We start from the raw sequence: 21,509 nt of genomic DNA, 5'->3' as shown, positions 1-21,509 counted from the left end.
CGCATCAGATGTATTCATAGTTCTCCTTTGTTGAATTTTAATAGTAAGCATTTAAATACAAGCATCTGCAAGAATAGTGTCAAATCACTTTGTGATGAATGTGCAATCAAATGCTTCTTATAGCAGGAACGCTTCAATAAATTGTGAAATGTATGGTGAACCAGAACTATGCATATAACATTCTGCTATTAAGGCATTATAACCCTGTTGTTTTGGCATTTACATGCTGGAAGAGAGCCTGTGTTAATGTACTGTGAAATTATAGAAGTAGAAATTTGGTAATAAGTATCCCTGGGAATCTTATTCATAACACATGATCTTTGGACATTTTGCCGCTTCTACTGATATTATTGGTTGACAGTTGATCAGTCTCATGGTTTCTTTTGCTTCTTTGGTGTATCATTGTTGTTTCATTTGTTATGTTTGTTAAATAAAAAACATCACGTCTATTGCAGTTTCTTTTTAACTTTTCACCAGTTTCTTTGTTTTCTGCATTTTTTTTCAATATTCACATAACCTCCTTTTGGGTCATATATTTCTTAGGGAAGTTTTATTAACTTGCTGGAGAGTGTCTAAAATCACAAATAAAATCAATGCTAGCCGGAGATTGTAGACTTTTAAGTTCTGAGAATCTCTGGAAGGAAGGGAATCTGTTGACTACAACTTTTTTGTTACATGTTTAAAAGCGTAAGCGTTGCAATTAATAGCCCATTTTGGCGACTGCCTGTAACTATCAATCTAATTGACAATTTGTTTTCTGATTCTTTTGCAGATTATTTGGAATTCAGCCACACGAGCAGAGCTATTAAAGTTTATAGATCAACAGAAGGCATGCCAGTGCCCTGATGGCTCTTATGATATGCAAGAAGCAGAGCATTTCAAATATCAGGCACTTTCAAAAGAGATACAAGTTGGCAATGTCTATTTGAGAGTGTACAATGAGCAACCAAATTTTCAGATTAGCCAACCAGAATCATTTTGTGTTGCCCTTCTCCAGTTTCTTTGGAAGCTTGTCGATGAAAGGAAGAACATCCGGGACTCTAACATTAATGAAGAGTTAATGAACACCAATGAGCATCTAATGAATAGCTCCGAACCAGTTGAGATTGCTGAAGACACAAACCAAGGAGAGTGTATGGGACAAGAAGAATCTATGATAAATTTGGCTTGCGACCATGTATCAGAAGGCTTGAGTTTGGTTAAAGATCTGACTGTTGGGTTGACATCCCTTCAGGTGAGGTGTTGTTTTTGTTGTTCAATTGAAACTTTGGACTTCTATTTGTTATGCTGTTTAATAAGATAATTTCCATTCACTCATTCTTATGTAATTGCAGAATCTACTTACTTCTAATCCAGGGCTTGCAGCTCTGTTCACTGCAAAAGAACAGCTTATACCTCTATTTGAATGTTTTGTTGATACAAATGCTTCAAGTGGAGAAGTTCCTCAACTCTCCCTCAATGTTTTATCTCGTTTGACAACGTATGCTCCATGCATGGAGGCCATGGTCGCAGACCGGGAAAGTCTACTTCTCTTGTTACAACTCTTGCACTGTGCTCCATCCTGTAGACCTGGTGCTCTTCATGTTCTTTATGCTCTGGCTAGCACCTCAGAGCTTGCATGGGCTTCAGCTAAACATGGTGGTGTAATGTATATTCTACAGCTTCTTTTGCCTGTTCAAGGTGAATTCTTATACTTCTCTGTACAAAAGTCATATACTTAAGTTGTTTCATCTAATCTATTTGCTAAGCAACAATGCATGCGACTAATATTCTAGATATGCTGAACATAATCAGCTGGATTCATATGGACTTAATTGTTTAGAAATTTGACTCCTTTTCTGATTCATCAGTTGAGAGAAGTGGCTCCTATTCCCTTTATATTATTGGTGTGGCTTCCACTCCCTCATTGATACCACTTTTGTGAAATTAAAACAGCAATAAATAATGAATAATGTCATCATAAGATAGGAGCAAAAAGGCCTAAATCAACAACATAGGAGCACCACATAACCCAAGATTAATGTGGTAAAAACCCTTGCATGAAGAATCTCCACTAAGAAGAGTGGCAGAACGTGCATTATCTATAAATAAATGTGATTACACTATCCTCGTTTGTTCAGAGTAACACTACATTCAATCGCTTTTATCCTTTTCTACTTTCAAAGAGCTTTTTCTGTAGAATGACAAGAGCATTAAAACCACAAAAAAGCTGTCCAAAGAAGGCTCTTCATTCTGAATGTCCCCAGACCCCAATGCCTTGGATTATCTCCATGGGAGTGGATAGGAGTCAGGACTTCCGTTTTGCCTGAAAATACTTTTTCCAACGTGGGTGCCCAAACATGAATGATAAACATTACATTAAATGCAATAAATGATAGAATACAGAGAGATACTTATTGCCTTCCCAAGTGGCCACTTGGAAATGCCCAAAGGTCAGCTCATTTGTTCTCTTCCCATGTCATTAATTATCTTCTTCTAGGGCATCAAGTGTGTGCATAACCCACCTTTACTTTGCTAGTGGAATCCAGCTACCGTTAGTAATGTATCATAGACAATAGTGAGATTATTACAAGTGCCTTAGGATGCTTGCAAAGGTTATTGGAAGCATTCCTTAGGATTTACAAAGTAGATGGTACCTTAAGCCTAATAATTAGAAATGTTTGAATTTTTGAGGTCAAGGATGCTTCCCTTGTAAATAGGTTTCACAATAAATCTTAGAATATTTGGAATGCTTACCCATGGCATGTGCATTATATGTCCCTATTTCAACAATTGTAAATTTTTTTGAATGTTTAACCATAGGTTGATTTCTCCTTACGACATCAATGTTTAACTGAGGAAACTTCAAGGCCATTGGATAGTTTGGGCCTGTCCTAATTATTAACTCCAAGTCTTCTAGCTCTTGTATTCTGGCAGATGAAGCCTCCAAATTCTCAGTATTTGTTCAAACTTGGTGCATAATGATATGCTGACTAGATTATATCCAACGTGGCTTGGATATCTCTGAATCAGACCTATGTAATTTGTATAAACTTTGAACTTATGTGATTCCTTCCTTCTTGATGATTTCTATCGATCCTTTCCATTTGCTAAGTGAGATGTCTTCATAAAGCTATAGAAAATTGAATAAAATATATATTGATGTCTGCCTCTGTCTGCTGTTCTCATTATATGATGGGTGCTGAGTGTATTCATTTCTGCCTATGCTTGATGGTTCTAATTTGATGCTGTATTCATCTCTTAAGTTACTATAGTTTGCATGAAAGCATTTTGAATTTATGCCAAACTGTTAAGAATTTCAAGTAGTGCATTTTTTTTTCCCTTTCACAGGTTAACATTTTCACAAATCATAAGGTTTATGGATAAGCTCACATTCATTAATGCCTTACCTTTTATTTGAAACTGATATGCTATTCTAATCTTAAAATGACTTCCTTGCAGAAGAGATTCCTTTACAACAACGAGCAGCTGCGGCATCTTTGTTGGGAAAGCTTGTTGGCCAACCAATGCATGGCCCTCGAGTGGCTATAACATTGGCCAGGTTTTTCCCTGATGGCTTAGTTTCAGCAATAAGAGATGGACCTGGTGAAGCTGTAGTTATGGCTCTTGAGCAGACTTCAGAGACACCAGAACTGGTGTGGACACCAGCTATGGCTGCTTCACTTGGAGCACAGATTGCAACAATGGCATCAGATCTATATCGTGAACAGATAAAAGGCCGTGTGGTAGATTGGGACCTTCCAGAGCATGCATCTGGACATCAGGAAATGAGAGATGAGCCACAGGTTATATCTTTTTCTCTTTTAAATCAAGAGTACCATGTCAAAGAATGAAAATCCTGTACTTTCAAACACTGTCCTTATGTGTGGAAACAAACAAAAGTGAAAGCAGTAATTGAATGAAGCTTTCTTGTGCTATTTTTGTTGTTGTTGACAGGTTGGTGGTGTGTATGTCCGCCTGTTCTTGAAAGATCCAAAGTTTCCATTGAGAAATCCTAAAAGATTCTTGGAAGGGCTATTAGATCAATACGTCTCTGCAGTTGCTGCAACTCATTATGCAAAAGAAATGCAGCCCGCTGATCCAGAACTTCCTTTGTTGCTCTCGGCAGCTCTTGTATCATTGTTAAGAGTTCATCCTACTCTGTCAGATCATGTTGGATTTCTTGGGTATGTTCCGAAGCTGGTTACAGCCATGGCATATGAAGGAAGAAGAGAAACAATGTCATCAGATGATGCAGGAAATGTAAATCAATCTCAATCTGGTGAGTTCTGGGAACCTGAAGAGGTAAAAGGAACCTTAAGCGTGCAAACACTGCAGGAGCGGGTTCGCCTTAGTTGCTTACGAGTACTCCATCAGCTTGCTGCAAGCACAACCTGTGCTGAAGCTATGGCGACTACAAGCACAGGCACTCCTCAGGTAAGATGCTGCACCATATACTGTCATCTCAACAAGCATGTTTTTCCCACATGTGAATTGCCAAAATTATGCTCTTACTTACATGAATTGCTTAATCATTAAATTATGCTAGAGAAAATAAATAATGTAATTCTTGTATATGCTTTCTTATATAATGAATCCAAGGGGAAATCTGGCTAGGATATAATGCTGAAACTTCAAATACTGGTGTAACAATAAAAGCTAAATACACACTATTCAAGTAAAACAGTGGAAACAGAATTCAACTTGCAATAAGGTGCAAATCAAAGGGACACACTTTCCTTATAGCTTTTGATGAGTGAAAACACGCTATAACATTTTTGCCCATTAAGAAAGCTCTTCATGATGGTATTAGCTTTTCCTATCAATCTACATTGGTAGATGCCATTTGGTTGATATAGCTGGGAGGATTGTCTTAATACTGACAGCTTTTTGTACATGGAGATGAGAGTAGTTAAATCTTTTCAAGTTCAACAGTAATGCAATAATGCCATATAGGATCTTGTGATTGTTTTTGACAGCACGTTGGTTCTCACAAAAAATAATTAATTCATTATGTTCCATTTCTTTAAAATATCAATAAAAGTGTGCCTATCTGGTGAAGTTTTAATGTTCCACTTTAGTCTTGCTAACATATTCTTTCTTTATATCACCATTTCTATTTAGGATCAACGCTTTCTCTGTGAGAATATGGTTTTGATATAGTTAATGATTCACTTGACAATAAACCCATTTTTTGGATAATGAATTTAATTGGAAGACATTTGTGACATTGAAAGATCTCTGTCATATATATAAGTATCATAAGGTTTTAAAGCTTTGGCAGTTATGACCTTTCCATCTTTTACTTCATTATTTTAGAATATAAATATTAAAACTACATTGTTTCTTTGCATGTGAATCTGTTTATAGGTTGTTCCACTTCTAATGAAAGCAATAGGATGGCAAGGAGGGAGCATATTGGCACTTGAAACTCTGAAACGTGTAGTTGTAGCTGGAAATCGAGCTCGAGATGCACTTGTTGCTCAAGGACTAAAGTGAGTGCTTCATTAATGTATATGAAATAAACATACTGTTTCTAGCTCTGTTTTTTATAGCTGCACTTAAAAAATTTCTGATATTGGAGGCCGTCCAACTCATCAGGCTTCTAGAGCCAAGGTCTTTTGGGTGTGACACTCATTGATTTTTTCTGTTACTAATGATCAATTATGTAGAAATCCATTAATGCTGTGCTTTGCTTGACACCCATCTTGGTTGCCAGGATACTCCCATCTCTGTCTCCAGCATAGTAATTGTAGGCAACTGTATACAAAGGAGCTGTTTTGCAAAATCCTGCTGTTGTGTCCACCATTGAATGGCTTCAAGCACTGCTGAGGCATACTGGACATTGAAGAGACCCCGGGAAAGGCTTAGTAGTAGGCACCTCAAAAACTTATCTGCTTGCTTAGTACTACAGTAAAAATGCCAAACTCTGTGGAGTATCATTTGGACTTTTGTCCATATTTTTTCTATATCCATGTAAGTTGCCCAATGAGAGAGGACTTAAAGTGCCATTAATAATTCTTTTATATCCTTTCGTAGTCATCTATCTTTGTCTTAGATTTTGGCCCATAAGAGTGTGAAAAGGAAACAATCTATTGAAATGTTTAAAATAGTTTCAGACAGAGCCTGTAATCTGCAAAAAATGTGATTATACTTGATTAATCATGAATTGTGAAGCCAACTGATTGTTTGCCCAAAAAATTCTGATCTCTGAAAAAATTGTTGACCCAATCTTCAATGGCATATAATGTTTAAATTGCATTAAAATCATGTTAAAAATCCCTAAAAATGGCAAAAAATCTGAAAAAAACATTTCAAAGTCCCTCAAAAGTCAAAACCCTAGAAAAACTTACAAAATTATTGAATCACCCTAAATCATGCATGTGTGATAGTGTTGAAGCAGCTGATGGATCTGCTCAAAATCTCGGCTTTGATATGACCCTAGCTCTCTGCATCCCGACCCATGAATTCCAATACGAACAAGTATAGAATTAGTATTCTACACTAGTTTTAAAGTTACAACTATTATGCACTATTGTAGATGGCACTTTGACAAGGAAGGAGTGAACCCCAATAGTTTATGATTAATATTATGTAGTTTTAAAATCTAAATTATTATTGATGATTTTGACATAATAATAAATATATAGTAAATTAAAAATTAAATATAAACAAAGTTCATAATGTATATATTTAGAATTTATAATTAATCTCTTTGATTTTATATATATATAAAATTAACATTTGTGTCCATAAATTAGTAGTTAGAAGCTATGAATTTCCATAAACCAGTAGCTTGCTGATCTTTTACTTCATCCAAACAAATGCCTTTTGTTGGATTCTACTTCATATATAGGACTTATCGATTACCATTATGAAATATAAAACATTGCAATTGCAAAATATGATTGAATGAATGATTGGAGGATTTTAATGACGTCCATGAGACCAAACAGTCTAAGGGACTGCAGGCAACATCCTTATGCTAAATCCAAATTCTTTTCCAAGTCCGACCTCATGTGTTTTAATTTGACGATCAAACTACTGGTTTTGTTGATCTTATCCTCTCTGAAGAAGCTTTGCATGTTGTTTGCCATCAAACTGACTTTCTATTGGACCTTGATGTCATCGTATGCTGAGCACTCACCAACAAAGTGTTATTCAGTCTCAATCCCACCTATCTCACGGAACATGCAGACCCTTTCTTCCCACTCATCTTTGGGCCTTTTCCATCTACCAGTCTTGCATCTAAGATGATCGGAACCCATCCTTAACTGAGTTGCTAATAGTCCATAGCTTTCCCTTTAGTAGCTGGCCCAAGATAGGCCTTATCATCATGTTCCTAGGTTGAATTGAAGAGTTTAATGTAGTGAGCCCTTTTCCGACCTATGTTATTAGTCCATATGGCTTAGGGCATTCTTCTAACTTGATGTTCCACTTACTTTTCTTCATCCAAGTTTACCTCCTGTGGAGAGGGACCTCAATCATCACCATCTTAGGCCATCTTTGGTTATTCATGTTTCCAAGTTTCCTTAAATAACTTAGAAGTCAAGCTATTACTGTCGCCTCCAACAGGAAATTGCCTGTTTCAGCTGAAAGAATTTTGTATGGCACTGAAGTCTTGACTTTAAGACAACTCGTGATTAGGTGTTTCTGATTATTCAAGTGTTTATGAAAACTTGGGAAACTGCTTGATTAAGTGATTTGATAAACTTTCTCAAATATTGAAGTACCCCTAAATAACCCACCTCAGTTCCAATAGAAGTCTTGGATCACTTCAAAATGGCTTCTGCTTTTGCAAAATTCCTAACAGCTGGATATACTTGGCTAATAGTTGATGTGAAGTACTTCATAGACTTAGCTAATATTGATGTCAGACTTAGACAACTATTTGGTGACTGCCTTCTTAAAAAGTTAAGAGAATATTTGCTATGTAATTAGCAATATGAATATAATTGTATAAATGACAAAATCTATTTTCTATTATTCATTGGTTAAACTCTATTTCATTTTCTCTATATCTCTATGCTATGGAGATGCCTTTAAATTTAAAAAAGTAGCTTCTCTTGTGTAATCACCAAATCAACCACACAATGTAAACACCAAATTTATCTCGTGGAAATCCAAATTGGGTGAAAATTACGGTCTGAGATGATGCTCTCAAATTGTGTACTCTTTTGGAATACGCTCTATAAGGAGCTTGCTCGGTTAAGGGTTACAAATAGCATTGTTAGGTACCAATTGGTTAAGAGATTTACCTATAGACCTATTCAAGTCTTTTCCCTTTTAAGAGAAACCTGGTTAGAGGATTTTGAAAACTTTCAAATGCTAGCTATTTAGAGGAGTTTACAATAGGGACCTATTAGGATCTACCTTATTAAGGGATTTTTCTATTACAATGGTTATAGAGTAACAAAAAGAAAATGATTTGTGATTTGCACTACCTATGCATAATCAGATCTAATTAAGTACTATAACTCTTCAACATACTCAACACTCCTCTCTGGCTTGATTGCACTTGATTCTAATGCTTGTTTTGCAACCGCAACCTTCTCCGATTTCACAATCAATAGTCAACACTTCGCTTCTTTGTTTGTCCCTTAAGTAGAACTTCCTTGCACTGCCTTAAAAAACCCTAGATCCAATGATCCAACTAAATCTGGTAAGATAAAATGCATCTAACCATCCATAATTCATTTCCCTCTGACCACATCGGTTCACATTTAGAATTCACCTGAGAAATTGATCCATCTCATAAGTTGTTTTGACCAAAAAAGATACTTCTTGAACAATCCTCCTCAAACTTATTACCTCAATCAATGTGTTGTCAAATCTTTTCCACAAATCACACAACTAACCTCCTACTCTTCAAAAATCATCACCGATGCCAATAACAATTTGAATTTCATGACTTCTCCGCAAATCTTTATCTTTTGTTTTTGTTTACTGCTTCAGCCTTTACCTATATACCTATTTGTCCAGTTTACCTGTTTACTTGTTCCTGTCAACACCATTTCCAAATCATCAAACTGCCTTTACCTGTAATCATTATCAGTTTTGCTCACCAACACATGATCTGAACAATGTACTTGACAATTTCCTATGATCACTCCAATTCATACTTTACCAATCTGAAGTAACATCCAAATCACTTAACTGTCTATCACTGACTGTTTCAGAAATTACTCAGTTTGATCTCATCAAGTATGACTTACTCAATTCTTCACATAAATATGTGCTATCATAAACATAGCATCATGACACATAGCTAAACCATCCTGTAGAATAGCTACTCCAGAATCACATTGCAACTCATTCTTTACTTCAATGAATATGTGGTAACATGTGAAAACACTTAGTCAAATAGTTGACTTCAATGACAACTAATAACTGATCATCCCTGTTACCAAATCTGTACCAATTCTTCATAAACTTATCACTTAACATTTCTGCAACATTCTCTTCATCCATGGTGCCAACAATCTTATCATTATTGGGTGAGTAAAGATCTTGATTATGTGTATGTTCTCCTTCCAAATGATCTTTTTTGTCAAGGAGTGGTTGGTGCATTAACCTCCAGAATAGGATTGGGGTGGTCCGTGTGGAGTAATCGTATTGTTAGAAAGGTGTCTAGCTCCTTCCTTTTTCATCTCTTCCTGTCTTGTCCTTGACAAACTTTATCAACATATGCCATATATCTTGGATGACATACTTGCACAAGGTCAAGTTTGTTCTATTGTTCTTGGCTAGACCTAAATGGAAAGAAGACATTTGAAAGGTGTATACATACCGTAGTGTTGAGACTTAATTGGAGCAAAAAATTGGCAAGCTGATATCTGACTCGACTCTAGACACAATGGAAAGACTTGGTCATAACTCAGCAATTATCTATAAAATGTGTTTAATGTTCCTAAACAAACATTGAAGTTGATTATTTTTTTAATTTAGATACTGAACAGAGTTTGAAAGTTGAGGTTTTGCTTGAGTCTATGAGTATTGACTATAGACTCCTTACACTTGACTTCGGTCCACAAGTCCTTGCCAAATCTGAACATATTAATGCATAACACATCTTAAAGCCTGTCTCTGAAAATATTTAATATCCCCATCTTTGGTCATACTAACATCCTAGTTAGCTCCATCTTTCTTGGAGAGCTCCAACCTTTTCAGATCAGAGTTCAGTTATTGGTGTCCTATTCAAGGAATCAAGATGAATCTACTAATTCTTTCCGAATGACAATTTTTCCATTTTGGGTGCACTCCAAATTTATTGGAGGAGCAGTCTATTTGTGGAAATTGTCAATTTTTATCAAGTTGGATCTTTAGTGATCTGCTGAGTATGTTCACGTATTCAAATTTCACCTTCAGCCAATTATTGTATTTTCCACAATGTTCGTTGGATAGTTGAAAATAATCTAATAATTAAATAATATCTCTTAGTTGCTTTGGGATTTGATTGTGTCTATTTTTCAGCATGAATGTTTCAGATTACACTTTGTTATTCAGTGTTTACATTTTCACTTATTTGGAAAGGACTATATAATGATTATGGTGGTTGGAAGACCAAAGCTATGTGAAAAATTGATTTTCTCCATGCACTTTTAACTCTTAAGGTCCTGCTTATCAAGCTAAGCAGGGAAAAATAGCCTTCACTGTGAATCTTATGGAAGAGGTAAAAGATAGCAATAATGTCAGCTCTGATCTGAAAACTACTTTTAATAAAATTAAATTGTGATGTTGCTGGAAAATCTGTTAACTCATTCTTAGCGACTTAGCATAAAATATGGAGCCCCCAGTACAGTGTTGTCTTGCATGAATATTGATTATCTAAGACAGAGAAAAAATGCTTGAGCAAGTGATGAACAGACACCTACACAAGCTAAAGAATGTCAGTAATTATGTCCACTTCAGAATCAGCACTAATTTTGATTTGGGTAAAGGCAAAAAAAGAGGTTGCAAAAATTGTTATTTGTAAATAGTGAAGCCATGGGAAGTTCTTTGGAACTCAATTTATGACTGTTTTCTTTTTTATGGATAATTTTTGGTAACCTGTAAAATACATGGATTAACTATGTGCGCCCCAGTCAGATTGTGAACTCTGTTGAATTACTTTCTCTTTGTTGAACTAATTTTGTGGTAGAAATTCTTTTATTTTGCATTTCAATGTAATTTATGCCCATTGAATCCTTGACATGCTGCAAATGAACATTTTATATACTTCTGTTTCCAAATTTGTGTAGGGTCGGCTTGGTTGATGTTCTATTGGGTTTGCTTGACTGGCGAGCTGGAGGCACTCATGGACTTTGTGCTCAGATGAAATGGAATGAATCTGAAGCTTCTGTGGGGAGGGTCTTGGCAGTTGAGGTAAGTTTGTCATGTCTTGTGTTTAAAATCCTTCAGGCATTTATAAACTGGAATGAAGTTCGCAAGATTATGGTGATATGTTCTATTTAAAGGATATACAAATGGACTGCTTACAAATGTTTCTGTACTGATATAGCATATACCCTTGTTTATAAGCTGTGCTTTGGAAAATATCTTTTCTGCTTACATTTTCTTTGTCTACTAGCAATGAAAGAGTTTTTGATTTTGTTTTATCCCTTATCTAAAAATATAGAATGTTAGACTATGATATTCTCATTTTCTCAACTTTGTTGTAGGTATTACATGCATTTGCAACTGAGGGGGCCCATTGTGCAAAAGTACGCAATATTCTTAACGCGTCGGATGTAAGTGAAACATACTTTTGAATGGAACAACTTTACCTAGTTATTGTGTTTTCAGGGAAATGGTCTTTTAGTTTATTTCTGTCTCAAAATTTTCATGCATTTTGTGTAACAGTTATTAATTACAATACAAACAAATCTGTCAAGTAATTTGAAATATATTGTTGTTACTTTTTAATATTTTATAATTGATACTCTGTAATGTCCCTTCTTTTTGGGGACATTAGAAATACTAAGAAGGGACGTATTTATAATATTAAGTTTGATTATGTGAGTTGGAGATTTAATATTAAAGGTCAAATTAATATTCCTAGTGGTCACAAGGGGAAGAGGAGAGATAAGACGAAAAGCCCAGAAAGGAAGTCGAAGGGCCACCATTGCGAGAATAAAAGGAGAAGAGACCCCTTCCTTTTGATATGCTTGATTTATTATTCTGATTTTCAGTTCTCTCTTGTGAGGGTCATTCAAAAAGCTTCAGCTTTTAGTGAGTGTGAGGACGTAGCCTCTTGTGCAAGTAGGTAGTGGACGCAAACCCATTGTCCGTGGAGATATCATTTCAAGTGTCTCGTTTATGCTTACGAGTTCTTCTCTTGTTTTCCAATTTGATTGTAAAATCTATGTATAAGATTGGATTGTGGTTAGCTGGTTATTGTATTGCTGTTGTATAATACAATAACGTTTTAGAAGTTAGTTAGAAGTTGTTGGTTGTTATATTGTTGTTGTATAAGACAATAATGTTATTTAAGGAATTATAAGAGTTTGCTGGTTGTATCGTACCGGTTTATAACTCATGGTTGTATGTTCGACATTTTGAATGTTATTCTGAAATAATGGGTTATATATCTTGTGGAGAAGCTTTGGTTTTATTGTTGTCTTGTATTTTATTTGCTTATAATTGAGTTTGAATATTATATTCAAGACGAGGCTGGATAAATGCCGGTTGGCATTCCTACTGTTTTCGGTTGTTTTCATCATACATTTGCAATATTCAATTTTGAATATACTGTACAAAGGGAAAACGAGAAAATATCCGATTAGGGATGCTACAGTGGTATCAGAGCTGTGCATCTTGCCAGCCTGTGAAACAAAGTTTCAGCTCATGAAACATATTTTTCAGGGAATATCACCCTGTTAGGCCTTATTGGAGGTTTCAACAATTTGAATTTTAATGTGTTTTGGAAAAAGGTTATATTATCAGCATTTCTTGAAATATTACAGGTCTGAAGGTATTTAGAGAGTGAGATTTGTTAAGCTGCAAATCACATTACCATGAAATGCTATGTCATTTAAATATCTGAGAAGAAAAGGTGAGTCTAGATGCAAAACTAGCATTCACGTGACACTTTCAGAACTAAGGAATGGAATGATTCATCAATATCTAGGGGTTGTAGTTCTAGTACAAAACTGGTGATTAAAGTTACTGAGATTAAGCACCATACAGGTCGATATCTGCATAAGATAAGGTTGGGACGACTAAAAGTGGCGATAGTTGCATCCACGGCAGTAGATAAACTCTTCAAACTCGGGCATAGTGGCAGACATATCTCTATATAGACCAACTTTGATTCATGGGTTGCACCAAAGTTGAAGACGTGCTTCCCATCATTTCCTAGCCCACGGGCAATAGTGTGACTGCAGTCACAGGGAGTTTAGAAAGCACAAAAGGGAGTATAGAACGGTGGAGTCTAGAGAAGAATATAAAGAGTTGCCGATAGTTAGCTGGAGTGTTTAGATGAAGGCGAGATACATCCTCATTTCAGAATGGGACCAGCTTACTAGCACACATCAAACAAGTCACGGGGCACATTAAGGAGCAAGATTGTTACTAGGCAGCTCTCCATTATTCTATTGCCGTGAAATCTTAGGAAAAAAGATCATGTTAAAGGGAGCCTTGTCACATTCAATAAATTATTTAGTTTCCATTCTGATATACATCACAGAGGCAATTGCTGAAGACGGGAGAGGTTGCTTTTAGTGTTGTGTTGGGTTAGATCGCATGACCTCCATTTCAACTTCAACTATTGTGAAAGTGGGAATTCTCACAATCTATTATACATTCAGGCAGAATCTCATGAGTCATCATGTTGACATTAAGGCAGATGTGAACAACACCAAAATTGTAGCGGGTTGGCAGCATTGAGGGGACATTTGGAGAGTAACGTACTTGTTACCATCACAGGAATATATTTAAGTGAAGCTGAGCTCCGAATCACATAACATAGGAGCACGTGGTGGTCATTTGGAAAAGTTTGACGCACGGGAAATATTTTGGAAGGTGAAGCATTATAGAAAGCGCTATTTCTGCCAGGTGCATCCTCTCTTTTTAGTGACTGTTGGAGGAATTCAGTCGGTTGTTGTCTTATATGCAATACTAGTGGGTTAGCTAGAGTGGGTTAGTCACAATTTGAGTGCCAATTCAGAGAATAAATTGGTCCTCTTGTTGAATATGAGCAACGTCTGGTACAAATTTTACAAGTATTATAGGTTCCAAAGTTTCACTTTTATGATGCAACAAAGCCAATATTCACTTCACCTTGTTTTCTGCCACCGACTAAAATAGAAAAATGTCAGGTACAAGATTCAATCATTTCACATAAATGTTTTCTTTGGGAGTTTAGTGTAGTCCATTCTGTTGTTGGAATCTACTCAAGATTGGAATTAGGGGTTAAATTGGAGGATGCCATGGTTGTTGGTGCTGATTACTATGAAACAGAATCGAAGATTGCATCGTTATTAGCAAAAGGGAAGGTTCCTATTGGAATAGGGAAGAAAACAAAAATAAGGAATTGCATCATTGATAAAAATGCAAGGATTGGGGAATCACAAGTGGTGTGAATGACATTGGTCATGTTCAATTTTTTGCATGCTGTTATGAATGTTATGAGCCACAAAGGAACTTGGCAATAGTTGTGATAAAAGTGTTGTCTTAGGTCACCGGTTGTTTGAGCCACATTCGCACAACTTCATTTTGTTTACAGGCAGTGTTTAACTATTCCTAGTCCGTCGATTTTGATTTGAGAATTGAATGCTTATTCAAAAGATCATTATCGTTGTACTGGATACTATAGTAGAGTTTGTGTTAGTTGTTGCTACTGGTTGCCTTTCTAGTGTCTAACTTAGACATACAGACGACTTCCTAGAATAATTGAAGTTATTGCTATGTGGGAGAGTATGGACACTAGCTTGATATGGTTGGTTAAACTTATAATAAGATAGCAGGTTGTGGATATTGAGATACTAGATACAATTCATTGAGGAGTTTGTAATCTTAATTGTGCAGCTTTCTGTTACCACTAGATAGAGTTTTTAAAGATGTGGAGTTGTGGTCAGATTAGTAGTAGTGCAAAGAATGTCCAAGGCAATCTATTCATTGCTGAATTTGAAGCAACCAGAATGTGAGGTTTTGTTGGTTGAGTGACATTGAGCTTTCCTGAAATATAAATCCTATCTGCAGCAGTGATAAGAAGCTTATTGCAGTAGTCACACATCTTCAAGGATTCTAATTTTTTCCAAGGCACTGGACAAATGATTACCATTGAGGATTCTAGAAGAATTTGCAATTGAAGCATCTAGGTTGCAATTGCCAAATAAAAAATTGGTAATGAAAGTTAATGTTATTGTACAAGCTGCATATGCTTGGAAACGAAGTGTTAAGAGACTCCTTGTGTAGGTGGTTCATCTCTGAATATAAGGATCTAGGCAGGAAGTCAGTAGACATATGTGTAACCTTACCTACCTTTATGCACATCAAGAATATTGCTATTTCAAAATATTTTGGTTTAGACTATAAGTAGGATAACAACTTTCAGCAATGGGAAAAGATTTGGATAAAATCAGGAAAGGTACGATGAAGCCACAAGCATAGTTAGCCCATGATTTTTGAAGCTGATGTAAGGGCAAAAATACTCGACATTTACAGAGAGTATAAAGAACTTCCTACCCGAATCCAGAATGATTTATTATTCAATGACTACTTGGATTTTTATCTAGGGCAGCAAAATATGACTGATATGGCAAAAAGAAAGTATATGGAGTTGGTCCAGGATCTCTTTGCAAATGAACAACACACAGGAGTGTATGAAGAATTTTCGATAGACCAGAATTATCATTTGAATGGTCTTGAAATAGAAGAGCAGACAACTACCAATGATTTGTAGCCTTCTCGCGATCACGTAGAAGATGTTTACTTGAGGTGCAAGTTTCTTCGTTGGTGACTTGGAGGTGAGCTTTGTCAAGCAGAATAATGAAGTAGATTGTACACGAGGTAATAATAGTTTGGGACCTTGGTACCATGAACCATATATTCATGATTCTCAGAACATGAATTTAGAGGAACAACCTAAGATGACACTACAGGACAATGAATAGTTTCAGCAGGGAGAATGAAATACATGTCTTACAAAATCAACTAAAGGTTAGTAAAGAGATGGTTGTGGCATCCTTGGTGCAGTATGACAGTACCCACGAGTTGGTTAAGGAGCTCTACAGGAAGGTCCCAAGGGAAAGGGAAGGTGACTGACATGTGGCTGATTTATAGGTGGTCAAAACAGCCCCTGAGATTATGAAATCAGATTACTTATATCTGTTGGCTGATAGGGATTATATTCTTAAGGTTGCTGAGATTTATGTAGCATAGTCAAATAACGAAAAGAATGAGATTGAGGATCTTAATAGGATGCTTAAGTATGTTCGAGAGGCACGGAGTGAAACTCAATTTTCTCTATAGAGAGCAGAAAATCAAATCAAGCTCATGGAACACTCTCGGGAACATGAGAATAGAATGAGGGAGGAGTTCTTCCAAGAAGTCATTGACGAACTTGAGAGCATTCAGTAGATGTATGACTTGGATAGCTGCTCCAAACAGTTAAGTAGCAAAACTTCAGAACACTTTCAGCTTGTTTACAACCCTTTGTTTGAAGTTGTTGCTGATTGAACATCCAACAATCCCCTTTTTGTGTTAAATGAGGGATCATCTCTTGTTTGCGATGAAGAAGAAGAGTTTGATTTCAGACTTTGGGATCTTGGCTCAGATCCTAGCAGTGAATCTGGATCTCAACATGGGAATGATGAATCAACTTCTGTTGCTTATCATTTGATCTGCCCCAACATATTTTCTAATTTCACCTCATTTAGGAGTTTGGTGAATTTTCTTCATTAGCCTCTGAGTAGTTCTCAGTGGAGTATTTATGCGAGGCTTGTGGTTAGGTTCTTAGCATCTTTCATATTCATAGCACCTATGCGCTTGGGAATTCTCAAAGTGTATGTTGACAACATGAATTTTGATGTCCATGGGATGGTGGTTTCAGCTTTTGAGCAGCTCAGTTCTTACATCGTCCATTTAGGTTAGGTCTTCACATTCTACTGGATTATACATGGACCCTGGATATATTTCTATATCATCATAGCAGTGAGGTAGCATAACTGAGTTTGGGATCGAGGTGTTGGCAAATTGTATCTATGGTTGGATGAGGATTTTATTGTGGTCCCATTCAATTTGAGGTGGATTATGGTGATGATCAGTGTTGATCAGTTTACAGGCTTAGCGTTTCTTCGAAGAGTAATATGGGATCCAAGGATTCGGTTGACAGGTGGTTTGCAGAGTGGTACCCTGTTTCACAGTTTGGTTGGGTTTATTGTTAGTTTAGGCTACTAGATTAACTTCAAATTTATATGGGATCTTTATACATATTGCTTGAGGGCAATCAATCTCAAGGAGGGGAGATTTGTAATGTCCCTTCTTTTTGGGGAAATTAGAAATACTAAGAAGGGACATATTTACAATATTAAGTTTGATTATGTGAGCTAGAGATTTAATATTGAAGGCCAAATTAATATTCCTAGTGGTTACAAGGGGACAAGGAGAGATAAGATGAAAATCTCAGAAAGGAAGTCAAAGGGTCACTGTTGCAAGAATAAAAGGAGAAGAGACCCCTTCCTTTTGATATGCTTGATTTATTATTTTGATTTTCAGTTCTCTCTTGTGAGGGTCATTCAAAAAGCTTCATCTTTCAGCCAGTGTGAGGACGTAGCCCCTCATGAAGGTAGGCAGTGGACGCAAACCCATTGTCCGTGGAGATATCATTTCAGGTGTGTCATTTATACTTACAAGTTCTTCGCTTGTTTTCCAATCTGACTGTAAAATTTGTGTATAAGATTGGATTGTGGTTAGCTGGTTATTGTATTGCTGTTGTATAATACAATAATGTTTTAGAAGTTAGCTGGAAGTTGCTGGTTGTTATATTGTTGCTGTATAAGACAACGTTGTTTAAGGAATTATAAGAGTTTGCTGGTTTTATCTTACCGGTTTGTAACTCGTGGTTGTATGTTCAACATTTTGAATGTTATTGTGAAATAACGGGTTATATATCTTGTGGAGAAGCTTTAGTTTTATTGTTGTCGCGTATTTCATTTGTTTATAATTGAGTTTGAATATTATACTCAAGAAGAGAATAGATAAATGCCTGTTGGCATTCCTACTGTTTTTGGTTATTTTTGCAATACATCTGCAATATTCAATTCTGAATATGCTATAAAGAGGGAAAATGAGAAAATATCCGATTAGGGATACTACATACTCTATAAAAATATTGAGAGTAGCAAACATAATTGTTTATTATAAAAGTTTTGCAATGTATTTTTCTAAACCATAATGTAATGTTAAGTTTCCTCTGATTTTTGTAATCAATTAATTTCAGAAAAAATACCATGGTTGGAAGCTTCTCAAAGGAAATTGTATTTTGGGGTTAAAGCATAATATTGTATGCCAATTTTTAAATAGACACGACTATTGAAGTTAGCATTGGGAGTGTTGATGTTATTATAGCTATGGTCGGATTCTTTCAAGCCAACATAGATAACATAAAGGTAATGATAATATAATTATTATATAATATATATTTATATTAAATAATAATATAATAATAATTATATTATATTAAATTGATAATACAACTATTATATAAAAAATAATTATATTATATGGGGCGACAATCTACAACACAATGGTAAGTTGTGAGCCTCCCCTTTGGGAGGTCTTGGGTTCAAGTCTACTCAAACTTAACAAATAATAATCAATCTTGGCTTTGACCTATTACTTGTCAAAAATGAAATAAAAATAATAATTATATTATATATTGTATAATATAATTATAATTATACCGTGATGAAAGGTGGTGTCCCTTGGGTACGGGGCACCACCAACATATATAGGAAGATTGGGTCTTCTTCTAAGGCTTGTATTTTTTTTTATAGGCTCTGATATTCTAACATGGTACCGGAGTAGGTTCCCTACCAAGCTTGCAAGACTTCATATAGACTCCCCGCATTTCGAGTTCTAACAAGACATCAGATTGGGATCACTTCTAATTCTTGGATGGACAGTCAATGCATTATCATATCTAAGCAAAAATCTTAATTCTCAACCAATGGAAGGCCATACTTGATTAAGAAGGAATTACTTTAGAAGATCGGTAAAATACTGTTGATGTTAGTTTTTGTATCACTACATAACATATTAGCAATTGAATATTTGATAGAGTATCAAACACACAATTCCCCTCTTGAAAAGTTAATACTCATGAAGACATGAGAATAACTCCAATGTTCCTTACACCTGTGGATACTAACTTAGTATATCGATGTGATTTGCTGGTAATCACTTAGGCGGCCTTATGCTATTTGTTTGAGGACGATTTGGACTTTGGTGGAATGGTGGTGATGGTGATTCGGTGTGAATGCTAGATGATGCTGATGGAGAAAGTGATGGTGATAGAGGGTGAATGGTCTTATGACTTGTGTTACTCCTAACTACTTGCTATTCTACTCCTACTCCTATGAATAGAAGATTAGCAAATAGATGGGGATCGAATCTAATGAAAGTTAACCGGCGGCTCCATCTCCATAGAGGCAATGATTCAAAGGAAAATAAACTAGCTTACCACACAAGGCTTCCGAACAAGCTGCTAGGATGCTAGTGGTCTAGTTATTAATCCCTATCAAATATCCACTAATGCTACCATGCAACTATCCATCTATTTCATTCTTACTTAACATCTTGAAATGCAATCCACTTTAACAACTTGAAAAGAAATTTTATTCTAACTATTTGGAAGTAGAAACCATGCAACAATATCAAAAGCTCTTAATCACCATGCAAGTCACAACAATGAGAAAGAAAAGTGATTTTTGGCATTATCTTTGCAACAATTTTCTTCGACCATTACAAATGAGAACAAATGGCTTTGTATAGAGGGCAAAATGTACAACCGACGGTAGAGATAAATAGGCAAAATCGACGATCCAAATTGAATCTTAGAAACCCTAATTAGGGTTGCTACCCATCGGCCAATGAGGAGATGCCACCTCGTCAACGGACCAATGAAAAAAGTGGAAAAGTAGCAACCAATGAGAAGGCACCAAAATGGTGGCCAATCAGAATTAGACACTTGTCCTACCCTAGAAGAAAGAGAAATTGCTGCTTGGGCTTACATCAAATGATCTTCTAATATAAATCTCCCTTTTTCTTTCATTCTTTTAGCTAAGGCAATGAACTTAGCTAGCCTTTCGTTGACTTCTTTGATGGGAGGGCAAGGTGTATGCTTTAGCTTGAGCTTAGCTGATTTCATCATGTTGCTTGTTGCTTGTAGTGTCTTCTCATGGTCCTTCTCATACTTTTTTGCATATTTGATAAAGGCATTGAGAGAGGAAAGGGTGCCCAAATGTTTCTTCTTGATAGCAACCTTTCCTGACTCATCCAATCTTGATCCAAGTCTTGTCTCATTGATGTCCTCTTCTTTGATGTCTTCAAAATCAAGTGCCGCCCCAACGTTGCTCATCATGGTTGACATGGAAGTGTTGATGCCTGGGCTGTGGTATGAAAGTGCCTTCTGTATCTCCTCAAGTGTTTTCAATCTAGTAGTCAAGGCAACAAACCAAGACTCAACCGTACTCAATCCTCCTTCATCAACCAACTTGGCCCTTTCCAAATATGTCTCTGGAAGTCCAATGAATGCCTGTAGCCTGGGAATAGCTAAATCCTTGACTAGAAGGAATTCCTCAAGGCAACAAACCAAGACTCAACCATACTCAATCCTCTTTCATCAACCAACTTGGCCCTTTCCAAAATATATCTCTGGAAGTCCAATGAACGCCTGTAGCCTGAGAATAGCTAAATCCTTGACTAGAAGGAAATCCTTCCACTCCTCTTCAAATATTTTGAATTTGTTTCTAACAGTCACTAATGACCGGAATGTCGAGACAAAGGAAGGCAAGAAATTTTGCCCATCTTGGATTGTATCATGGATCCAATCCTTGACTTCATGTAGCTGAGCTACTATCTCTTCTATATTGCTCCCGCTGTCTTGAGGAAGGGTTGCTTGGTGCAGCTATTGGATAGGCTGGCAATCTCTCCAATATTTGTTCTCAGACCCAACTTTATGATCCTTTCATTTTCCTTCCTCAACCTTTCTCTGATTGAAGCTATACCCTCTTGGATCTCTTCTTCCCAAATTATGCTCCACTATCTCATATTCTTGGGCCACAATCTCATTCAATGCCTTATTGACTGTTGGTATAGCAATCTAAACCTTTCGGTGACCATCATTGTTGCTCCTGATTACCTTTGCCACCATTTTTGCAATTTGTTTCTGGTTTTCGCTATCACCCTTCTCTATTAATCCTTGGATGTCTTCGACTGTTGGGGCAGTTACTACCTCGCCTCTTGGCATAAGCATTTGCCTTAACCATAGTGGTGCGGTGCAGCTCCCCGAATTTGGATCTAGTTCTACTAACAAAGCATCACCAATG

The 21,509-nt window shown here is 36.3% G+C and overlaps 1 protein-coding gene across 1 annotated transcript in view; it reads left to right on the top strand.

The window, feature by feature from the left end:
- The window catches only part of GRV2 (DNAJ heat shock N-terminal domain-containing protein), a 234,639-nt gene that overhangs the window by 185,353 nt on the left and 27,777 nt on the right, over positions 1–21,509 (top strand). The window contains exons 16-22 of the mRNA XM_089800047.1: positions 773–1,234; positions 1,335–1,680; positions 3,442–3,785; positions 3,937–4,416; positions 5,350–5,474; positions 11,220–11,343; positions 11,640–11,708. Of these exons, the coding sequence (XP_089656173.1) occupies positions 773–1,234; positions 1,335–1,680; positions 3,442–3,785; positions 3,937–4,416; positions 5,350–5,474; positions 11,220–11,343; positions 11,640–11,708 (1,950 nt within the window). The remainder of the gene's footprint in view (positions 1–772; positions 1,235–1,334; positions 1,681–3,441; positions 3,786–3,936; positions 4,417–5,349; positions 5,475–11,219; positions 11,344–11,639; positions 11,709–21,509) is intronic.

This window comes from Cupressus sempervirens, chromosome 9 (genome assembly GCF_028749045.1).
Source record: "Cupressus sempervirens isolate cs-2001-9-10 chromosome 9, ASM2874904v1, whole genome shotgun sequence".
NCBI lineage: Eukaryota > Viridiplantae > Streptophyta > Pinopsida > Cupressales > Cupressaceae > Cupressus > Cupressus sempervirens.
Note: the sequence above shows the minus strand (reverse complement) of the source record. Positions and strands in the feature narration are given on the sequence as shown.